Raw genomic sequence first — 11,046 nt, 5'->3', positions numbered from 1 at the left:
GAGTTGAATGGCTTGCCACAACAATGGCGCATGCAGATTTATATATAGAGCTCGACAGAAATCTAACCATTACTTGAAAAAATAACTAGCTCAGAAGTTCCAAAGGGGAGGAAAAAGATTATTTGGAACTTCAAAATGCGTTCAAAATTTGAACGGCCAGAACAATTCTTGGGAAACGTAGGATAATACAGTACTCAAAAGTACCGGGATAAGAATAAGCAGTCCAGAAGACCAAAATGTGACTTTTGTGTGTAGAGAACTAACTCGGAAGTACCAGGTAAAACAAACTGTTCTGTATACCATAGTAGATGGAAAAGTTCTCAAACAAGGATCATCCATAAATATCAAGGTCACACTTTAGAAGTACCAGATGAAAAAGCTCAGAGGTACCGGGAATTGTATTGTGAACATATAGAGAAGCAACTAAAAGGAGTTCAGAATTGTCGTGTAAAAATTAAAACTTCAAACATGCCATTAGCACAAGAATCACGTATAAATAAACACATCATGTTAAAATAGACTTTTATTGATGAGCGGAGGTATAGTCTCGAATATATGCATATGTGCCTTCGTAAAATAAGAGTTTAAGCTTAAGATTTCAGAACCCTCCTAAACTAGATTGTTTCCCTTCTACTTAATGAATATCCAGAGATTTTATCTCGAGTGTATACTACGTTGCTATTAATAGAAATATCTGCTAGCATAGTTGGTTTAACTTGAATTAACTGTTTTATTTCTTGGTTTCCAAAATTTTAAAACTTTCAGAAAAATGTGCTTACAATTTTGAAACTAATGATTTTTATTTGTGTGTATTGAATGATATCGTTATAACTCGAAGACTAATTTATAAAATCCCAGATCTATTATTGGCTCAAATAAGCAAAGCATGATATGGTAGAGTCATTTTTAGTCAAATAACAACTAGCCATGTTATCTTCTGGTACAGTGTAGCTTCCATGCCGTAGCTTTGATCTTCAAGAAGAAAGGGATTGTGTTTGTTTCGCCAGTGACTATTATACTTCTTAATCGTTGTAAATTTTATTCATTCCTCTACAACTTCAATAATAATAATTATATTTACTTTAAAGTTGGCCAACTAAACAAGCCCTTTACTAAACCACTCCATGTTTTGTCAGATTTACATGTATGTGTCAATACGCTTTGACACCGATTCGGATGCAAGCTTTCACACCGATCTGGATGACTCTGAGTCTCAATCTATATACGTATTGGACGTGGGAGCAATTAGTTAGAGTAGCTCTATGCAGAGCATTGTAGAGATAGATATTTGCGAAGTACACACGGATCTAAATGTTACAGACCCGTTCACTGAAACCTCTCTCACAACCAAAACATGATCAAACCCCAGAACTCATTGGGTGTTAATCACATGGCGATGTGAACTAAATTATTGACTCTAGTGTAAGTAGGAGACTGTTGAAAATATGCCCTAGAGGCAATAATAAAATAATTATTATCATATTTCTTATTCAATAATCATGAATGGGAAATATGATAATAACCATTTTATTATTGCCTCTAGGTATTTCCAACAACATCATCATCTTGCAATGTTACGTACGGTTTTCTTGAGCCCCAAAGTTCTCACAAATGACAATTGTTTAGTTTCCCTACTCACTCATATTATTTGTGCTTCTTATCTCTTGGAATGCAGAAATGGTATATTTGAAAAAATAAAGTTTATCAACACTTAGAAGATAGTTTATTTTAGGTGGAAACAATTCTAGAACCATTTGATAGTTTAACTTGTTATTCTTGTTGGCATGAAGTAGCCATCATGATCTTTTAGAATGAGTACTCGCCTAGAATCATCCAATATTCTTGGTTGTTATTCTTTTTTGCACTTGCACCAAGTAGTCAACATATGCTCTATCTTTCCTTTTTTCTGTCCACATGCAAGCTGTATGCCATATGAACACCACGTTTCATGTGTCCTTTTTCCAATGCATTAATAAAAGTGACTAAGGATTTCTGTAAGATTTATCTCTGTGTTTGTGTTTGCCCTTTTCTTTTCTTGTGCTCAATATCATGTTTTATTAATATGCTTTTGTATGCAAAAATATATTCTGCATTCCCAAAGTTGGCATAAGTATCAACAAATGTTATGTTTAAAGATATTTTTCAATGTGCCTAACATAAGCTAGAATATAACAAAGTATCATGTTCAAATATTTTCCTAAATTGATGGTTGAAACACATGTGGTCCGTCAATAGGACAACTACTCATTAGTTGTATTGTTGATGTGTTTCTTGTGTGTGGAAGCGACGCGACTGGCATAGGTTGCTCGATTGGTCTAGCATGAGTACGAGTCAATTAGTCCCTTCTCATTCTCCATTTCGTCTATCAGCCCATCAGTGCATGCCTTTGCAACCTATAATAAATGCCGAATATCAATATGTCTACATTTCATTCTTATCACGTGCCATTTTGCTTGAAACAGGTGGGCCAACACTACCAGATTAGCAAGACAAGGTATATCATGACATTTTGATACTAAATTAGTTGCATTGGTGAGAAAAACGTTAAATTAATTATTCTCTACCTGTGGTGCCATTTAGGTACAAACCAAACTTTACTAATAATTTATTTTAGCAAGGCTCCCTTTAGGTTTAGAATAAAGCTAGCAAAACCTCAATATCTAGACACTAACATAAAACCATGATTTCAAACCCCACAGAGACGTGGTTGATTGAAGTAACTGGTATAATCACAGTATGAAAATTCGCCTCATGAAATTCATGGCATCCCAGTTAACCTGTGGCGAAGTGGCACTGCCTGGCCTTGCGACCTGTGAAGCTATGTTATGTCTTCATGATGGCCTTACCGAATTATTCTCTGAAATTCAAACATCTAATTATATACTGCAAAACAGTGAAGCAATATGCGTAAATTGCAGTTTTTGCGTGGGAATGCGTAAATTGCAGTTAGTAAGTCTTGTGAATTTTGTTGTGCTTACGTTGTCAAAGGCCGTGGGTGTACAATAGTCGATGGTGTGAAAACACTTCTTGATGTCGAATTCCAAAAATAAGCAAAAGGTTCCCCACTCTTCTTTGATCCATCTGAGGGCCGAGTGGCAGCCTCGACCCGAGCGGAAGTGCGATGTGTTTGGAAACTCGGGATTGTAAATGGATTCGGGTACCATTCTGATAGCCTCTTTCATGATCTTTTCTGTGGGTAGAACTACTATGAGGGATCTAAACTTCCCCTTTCTTTATTTCTTCGTTTAAAGAAGGGGGAGCGAAGCGGACCTGTTTTTTGCTCCCTCAATTGATAGATCAAGGCACCACCTGCCACCCCAACGAAAGGCTCTTTAAAGAAGCAGTCCCATCACTCTTAGGCCCGGCACCAACCAAGAGGAGGCGGGGCTCTCTCCAATCATTCTGAAGAGCCGAGATCTCGTAAAGGAAACATTAGCTAGCGCACTCCGATTTGTGTGACGATGTTTCTTCGTCCAGACATTTAAATGAATGATGGAGATGGTTGTCAACATAAATTCGCAGGAGTAAACGTTTAGACAGTACATGTGATAGGTATCCTAATTCTGTAACAGCAAAATCAATCTAGATAGTAAAATTATATCCAGAGAGCCAAGTATTCAAGGGAAAAAATAAGACATTTCCAAGTTGCATTTAACTGAAGATAACACAGTAAACAGATCATTATCCCATTACAGAACACAACTGAATTTTTAAACAGTGGTTAATTATTCCAGAGAAGACCAACCTAAGGGCACTTTGGAAAGCACAGATCATGCTGGGTCAACTTACTAGTAGCTCCATCCAATACAAACACAACAAGTACATTACAAACCGAACACTTCAGAACAGAAGTATAATCAGCAAGACCTTGATAGGGTGTCTCACTTCCACACTTCTGTTCCCAGCCACCATTTATTCAAGTAGGCTATATGAAAGGAAGCCATTTTCTATCTGATACTGTATTTGGGTACAAAGAACTTCATCCAATTATGCAGGAGAGTTCACGAAGCTGGCAACAGCATCCACCACTTCAGGAACACCAAGTTCTCCCGAAACGATGCCACCGCCATCGATCTCGCAAGTCTCCCAGGCCGCTGGTACCTCAGCACTGCCAGAATCAAAGCATGGTGCTGTCGGTTCTGCAGCAGTGCCGACGACAGAGCCGAAGCTGCACCGCTCCTGGAACGGCCGGCCGCCGATCTCAGCCCCATCGATCTTGCCTCGGACATCGAGCAGGAGGCCCGTCAGCCTCGCCACCTCGGCCTCCAGCGCCGCGTGGCCCTGCAGCCGCCTCAGGAGCTGCTGGTTGGCGGCGCGGAGCTTCTTGACCTCCTCCTCGAGGAAGGCTGCGTGGGCTTTCTTCTTCTGCCGGTACTTGCGCACGGCCTCACGGTTCCCCAGAGGCTTCCGGAGATTCCTCAGCTGGTCATGCTCCGCGTGATCTTCGCCGGAAGCTATGACTTGGGTGTGCGCGTGCAGGCACGTGTGGGAGTGCGCCGCGGCCGGCCATGATGGAACGTTGCAGGTGTGTGTGTGAGTACACGCTAGGAACTCATCATCGAAGCCGTGGGAGATCTCAGGATATGGAAACAGAAGGTGGCTGGGGATCGGAAGGTATAGTCCGTCGTCCATTTTGTCACAAAATGTGCCAACAAGCTAGATTCTCCTCCTATGATTAGTAACTGGGGAAGTCGGACAAAAGCGCCAAAAAACAGTTCAAAAACTCGAGAACTTGGTACCCTAGCTTGCTCCATAAAAGCTTATTACCGATTCAGAAGATCTTATTAGAGGCAAAATCAATTCAAAATAAATTCATGTAACCCCTAGATTACTACCACCTCTGTTTTCAAACTGCCAAAACGTCTTATATTTAGGAACAGGGTGTGTACTTATTAGTGATTGAATGGTCGAAAGATCATGTAGTAAGTACCAAATTTGCATGATGGCCAGGAGCATGAACATGTCAACTACTCTCACCACAATCGCAAAACCTCACAGGATTCCAGTTAGGACACCAACGTTCCTGCATGTGAATACATGGTAAACAACATCAGTATATTTGAATTTTGAATGAGGAGTCAGACTGAATCAACAAAAGTAGATTTTGAGCGCAAAATACCTATAGACTACCGAAGTGCATCAAAACGGTATGGACTTGATGTGTAGACCTGTCAACAACTGTTGCTCCTTGCAACTGCAAACCTCTTACTGTTGCCTCCCTTTCTTTCTTTTTGCCTACACCTTTTGCTCGTCACCTCTCCATCAATCTTGTGTTGGTGTTCTCCTGCCCCCTCTCCTTTTATTTTGGGTATCTCGAAGGAGGAGAGACCTAGAGGGAATGAAGCAAGCGGTGGACAACGATGTTATTGGATCGGAGCGGACAGGATAGAAAAGGTGGAGAATCCTAGTTCTTGCCAATGTTCTCCGTTTCCCCATTTCCATTATGCTTGCCACTATTCATGGACTACTATTTTCTCAACATGATTTTCTTATGCTACGATTCCTTTTACGTTCATTTCAACCAGTAGCATCTGGCACTGTGGGTTTCAGCAACTTGGCTGAATTTTTATCTCAGAATATAATCTCCAAAGCATGGAATTTGGATTGATTCTTTGAACCGTTGATTAGCTGGGAATTTTAGACATTTATATTCTCTTGCCATTGTGTTATCACGGGATAACATAGAGAGATAAAGAAAAATAAATACATAGCTTATAATATTCTAGAAGGAATAAGCAATTATTTGGAGGCATATCATAAATTCCTTTTCATAAGTAAAGTCGGACACAAATATATTTGGGGAGTCTAAGAAGAATAAAGGTTTTGAAGCTGAGAAAGAGATTATCAATTTGGGGAGTTTGTCTTTGGCTCAATATGAAATTTGAAAGCTGATAAAATAAATGTAACAACAAAGAAAGTTGCTAGTGACACACATCCCATATTTGTTGAGCCGTTAGATGATAGACTTAAGTTGAATGCTAAAATGAAAGAGGTGGAATATGAGAATGCTAAACAAACTATTAAATAAAATTGTTATGGATAAAAAAAGGACGCTGATAACGCCCACAGGTGTGGTGGGAGCGACATCCGCCCACACGCCTTATAACACACAGACCGCGCCACATCACCACATGCATGCATGTGAGAATTTTTTTGATTTCCAGTTTTTAAAATGTTTTATCTCTTAAATGAAAAATCCGATTGAAGATCCGTTTTCACCACTAAATCCATCATGACAAGATCTTGGAAACTAGATCGCATATCAATATATTTCGCTGACTTTTTTGAGGGGTTAAAAGTTATCATGTCTATTGCACATGAATTGCCATGGTGTTTACACTGAAGTTGCCATGATATGTTTCAAATATTTTCTTCTACATTTAAAAGTAAATTTTTACATATTATAAAACAGAGAATTAAGAAACTAGACTTGCCATGAACCATAAGCTAAAATTGTCATGATACATGCACTTAAAATTGCCATGGTTCATACAAAAAATAATTTTCATGGTCAAAGTACTAGAATTGTCATGGTCAAAATACTAAAATTGCCATGCTCTATAAACTAAAATTGCCACATGGCAACTTTAGTGTAAACACTATGGCAACTTTTGAGCAAAAAAAATTCGTTGAAACATATTAACATTGGATCTAGTTTTTAAGATCTCGTCGAGACGGATTTAATGGTGAAAATAAATTTTTAATTGGATTTTTTAATTAGGAGATAAAACATTTTTAAGACGAAAACGAAAAAGATTCCCGCTGATGTCATATGTTTTGACGTAGCAAAATGAATGGTAATGGAGGCGTTTGGGCCATGTTACTTCGTGCCACACGTGTGGGCGTTAACATTTGCGAAAAAGAACGGGAGATAATGAAGCTGGAAGGAATAAGTTATAGGTGGAGTTACAAAAACAGAATAAGATGCTCCAAAGAAGTTATGTGCCTCCTAAATAAGAAATGGAGGAATTAGGAAATGGTATGGAGTAGAAGCTTGGGGATACACGAGATAACTATCTGGAACCTATTGATAATAATGCCAATTAGACTGAAGTGGTTCTAATTCCTTTGGAGTTGTGATGACAAGGATTACTCGTATTACTGATTTTGATGGGCAAGAGGAGGATATGGGGAGGATGGCAATGATAGGGTACCTACAAGATGCCCCGGACTTAAAGATAGGGAGGATGTGAGAGTGGAAGACATGGCTAAGGAAAGAGCAGCTGCAAAAGACACTTATGTATGATAATGATTTTATCCCTAATCTTTTGGATATTAATAATACTTCATTGCTAACCATGTCTTCTTGCGTTGGTATTGATTTAGGATGCACTATGGATTTGATTGGGCATAATATCAAAATGATGAGAACTCTAGAGATTGATAGATTAGATATGATCTTTGGGCATGATAATAATACTGATAGTGATATGCTTGCTAGCTCTCCAGGTCATATTGCCACTGGAGGTGCTGTCTTAAATGAATTATGTTCTGATAGGGATAACTCTGATATTGACTTGGAAGAAAATATTTGGAAAAAATTAAAAAGTTTTTTTCTCTAAGAAAAATAGGGAGGTCTAATCTCCTGTAATTGCTAGGTTGAAGGAAGGTATAGGGAGGGGCGTTTTGGCTCTCGGGAGCATATGCTCCCGGATGAACAGTAAATTCAAAAAACATGTAAGAAATCAAAAAATTCTAAAAAATTAGATGTTTGTGTTAGTGTCGCAAGCATGCTTGACAAATTTCATGCGAAACGGAGCACTAGTGTGTCGTCGGTGAAAAAAACAAATTCGAGGTGACATTTGGTGTTCAATTTTTTTGCACATACCAAAATGCTTAACCTTTTTGCCTCAAAATTTGTAGATAGCGTTTGGATGTGAGTAAGAAGACATAATTTTTTGTTTTGATTTTTTTGACATTTCAAAAACTATTTTTGGGCCCGGGAGCACGTGCTCCCAGGAGCCGAATTGAATTTCCGAAACGTATACATGTTAATAGATCTGCTAAAAAAGCAAAAAGAACATTAAAAAGTGAGAACAAAAATGAAAGGCTTGTTTTGGAATGCTTGAGGGATCGGTGGAGAAATTAAAATAATATTTATTAGAGAGACTGTAGTGGATTTCTCTTTAGATTTCTTGGGGATTCGGGAAACCCTAAAAGATCACTTTACTAACAATGAATTGCACTCTTATTGTGGGGTGGAGGGCCTTTAAATGGCATTAGTGCTCCTCCTAGAGGGCAACATGGGAATTCTAATGAGTGTGAAAGAAGATTCTTTAGGAATTTTAGATACTAAACATGGAGAATACTTTCTGAGAATGTTGGTTTATGATAAGAAGGTTGATTTGACCATGAAATAAACTTAAATATTTTCTATGGAGCTGCTTAACCTAAGAGGAAAGTTGAATTTTCAGCTAAAGTATCCATGTTATATATACAAAATGCTTTGCCTTTCCTAGGGAATCTTAACATAATTAGAAAGAGCTCTAAAAAGAATAAACCCAATACTCATGGCCATTAGAGTTTTGCTTTTAATGCTTAAACATGTCGGGCCTAGAGAACTACCCTTGGGTGATAGAAATTATAGCTGGGCAAATAATTTGGAGGATCCTACATTTGAAAAACTTGACAAAAATTGTTGTGTCCTAATTGGGAAGAGAAATATCCTTTGGCTACAGTTACCCCATTAGAAAGGGAGATTGCTGATCATACTCCCCTAATTCTAGACACCAGTGAACACAATTACAGAATTCCTATATTTATATATGAAAATTCTTGGATTCTGAGAGAGGATTTTAATGAGGTGGTTTTCAAAGTCTGGAATGCTGGATATTCTCGATCTAGTATTGAAATATGGCAAAAGAAACTGAGAACACTTAGGAAAAAACTGAGAGGGTGGGATAAAAATGTTACTTCTTGATATAGAAAACTAAGGAAAAATATTCTAGGAAAATTAGATGCTATTGAGAAGCACCGAATATTTTATACTCACCATTGATGTTAGGCAGAAGCAAAAAGATCTTAGGGGGCAACTGAATAGATTGTTGAGACATGAAGAGTTAAAAGGGCTACAAAGATGTACAGAAAAAGAAATCATAGAGGGTGATTCTAATACTAGGTATTATCAAGCCAAGGCCAATGGGGGGGCATTATTACCTGTTTGGAGCAAGATGAGCAGGGAATTACTGGGAAAGATAATTTCATGAAATATAACTGTTTAGGAAACCTAACGAGTTTAGTATTTCTCTGAATATCTATGAAGCTAGTAAAATATCTGAAGTTGATGCTAATAAACTTATTGGAGAATTTTCTATGGGAGAGATCCATAAGGTTTTTTTCCAATGGAACATGATAAAAGTCGGGGTCCTGATGGCTTTCCAATAGAGTTCTATCAAAGGTTTTGGGTTCTAAGAAAAAATGACTTGAAAGCTATGTTAGGCAAGTCATAGGAAAAATTGAATCTGTCTTGGCTGAATTATGGTATTACCACTTTAGTCCTTAAAATTCAAGATGCGAGATAGTTACAAAAATTAGATCTATCTATCTATTGAATGTAAGATTTATTTTTACCAAAACTTCGATTAGTAGACTAAGTGAAATAGTGGGATCTTTGATTTTCATTTCCAAACAACCTTTATTAAAGGCAGACATATTATGGAAGGAGTGTTGATTCTTCATGAAGCTCTAAACTCTATCCATGTTTAGAAAATATAGTGCTATGCTTTTCAAAGTTGACTTTAGAAAAGCATATGACAAATGAACTGGCCCTTTGCACAAAACATGTTTAAATTGGAAGGTTTTCCTGATAAACGGAATGATTTGTTTGTGGAAACTATGAGAGGGGGGCATTTAGGGATCAAAGTTGAGGATGTAGTAGGCCCTTATTTCCTTAATTTTAACGGTTTGAGGTAAGGATATGCTCTCTCTCTCTCCCCCCCTTGCTCTTTAATCTGACAGCTAATGATCTTGCTAGGATTTTGGAAAATCCTAAGAATATGGCTATCTTAAAGGGGTGATGGTTGAATATTGTGAGGAGGGGTAAATATGCTCAATTGCGTAGATGATACAATCTTCCTCCTCCCTCATGATGTTAGTAGCACCCAAAATTTTAAAATTATATTGTTTTATTTTGAGCAAATGTCTAGGATGAAAATTAATTTTCATAAGAGTGAAATAGTTTTGTTTGGAGATGCAAATGATGAGAGGGAAGTTTATAATTTTTTTTTCACTTGTCAAGTGGTGGATCTCCCTATAAAATACTTAAGAGTTCCTAGTAATAAAGTGAGAACTAGAAATAGGGATTGGAAGCCTGTTGAGAATAAAGTTGAGAATAGATGTGCATGTTGGTATGGTAAGATGTTGATCATGGCTGGTAGATAACTCAAATACAGTCAAGTCTGATAGGTCTATCGATTTTCGTGATGTCCTTTTATCCCATTCCTATGGGAGTTAAAAAGGCCTTTGTTGATCTAGGATTACTTGGCAGGGAGATAAAGATAAAAATAAATACCATCTTGTCAACTGGATTGAGGTTTGCCAGCCAAAGAGGCAAAGGGGTTTGGGGAGTATTAATATGGAAGTTTTAAAAAAAGCTTTATGGGCTAATTGGATCTAGAATCTTGAAACTGGAGAGGGGCCCTGGCAATCTTTGTTGCTAAATAAATATGTTAAAGGATCTTGTATTTCTGGTATTAAATGTAAACAAGTGACTTTCAACTGGTCAGGAATCTTGTCTGTAAAATATATATTAGAATCTTGCCTGTAAAATATATATTATATAAATATGGAAAAAATGTTGGTAATGGGGCAACACATGGTTTTGGGAAGGCTAGTGGATTGATGTCAAACCTAATGTTTCATACAATAGATTATGCAATATCCGCTTTACCAAAAACATTACTATGGCTAAAGCTTTTGAAAAATGATGGGATCATTTTCAGTTTAGAAGAACTTTGTGGGGTGGTAGACTAAACCAGTGAGATGAGATTAAGCAAGACTCCTATAAAGTTTGTCTAGTTGAGAGAAAAGAGAGTGTAACTTGGTCTT

At 37.6% G+C, this 11,046-nt stretch overlaps 1 protein-coding gene across 2 annotated transcripts; it reads right to left on the bottom strand.

Annotated features, from left to right (window-relative positions):
* Positions 1-3,630: 3,630 nt before the first annotated feature.
* On the bottom strand, positions 3,631-5,269 carry LOC119269296 (basic leucine zipper 23-like). 2 transcript variants are annotated; one of them, XM_037551091.1, is made up of 3 exons: positions 5,120-5,269; positions 4,931-5,023; positions 3,631-4,682 (listed from the first exon to the last, which is right to left on the bottom strand). In XM_037551091.1, the coding sequence occupies exon 3, from the start codon at positions 4,630-4,632 to the stop codon at positions 3,988-3,990; it is 645 nt and encodes a 214-aa protein (XP_037406988.1). In that variant the 5' UTR covers positions 4,633-4,682; positions 4,931-5,023; positions 5,120-5,269; the 3' UTR covers positions 3,631-3,987. The 2 variants fall into 2 exon arrangements, with proteins under 2 accessions (XP_037406988.1, XP_037406989.1); XM_037551092.1 differs by having other exon boundaries at positions 3,631-5,023; positions 5,169-5,254.
* Positions 5,270-11,046: the final 5,777 nt, after the last annotated feature.

The sequence above is a fragment of the Triticum dicoccoides genome, chromosome 3A (assembly GCF_002162155.2).
Source record: "Triticum dicoccoides isolate Atlit2015 ecotype Zavitan chromosome 3A, WEW_v2.0, whole genome shotgun sequence".
Classification (NCBI taxonomy): domain Eukaryota; kingdom Viridiplantae; phylum Streptophyta; class Magnoliopsida; order Poales; family Poaceae; genus Triticum; species Triticum dicoccoides.
This window is presented reverse-complemented; position numbering and strand designations above follow the sequence as displayed.

What these genes read in the sequence shown, in the direction of transcription:
- LOC119269296 (XM_037551091.1), bottom strand. Translation starts at nt 4,632, where the DNA reads ATGGACGACGGACTATACCTTCCGATCCCCAGCCACCTTCTGTTTCCA.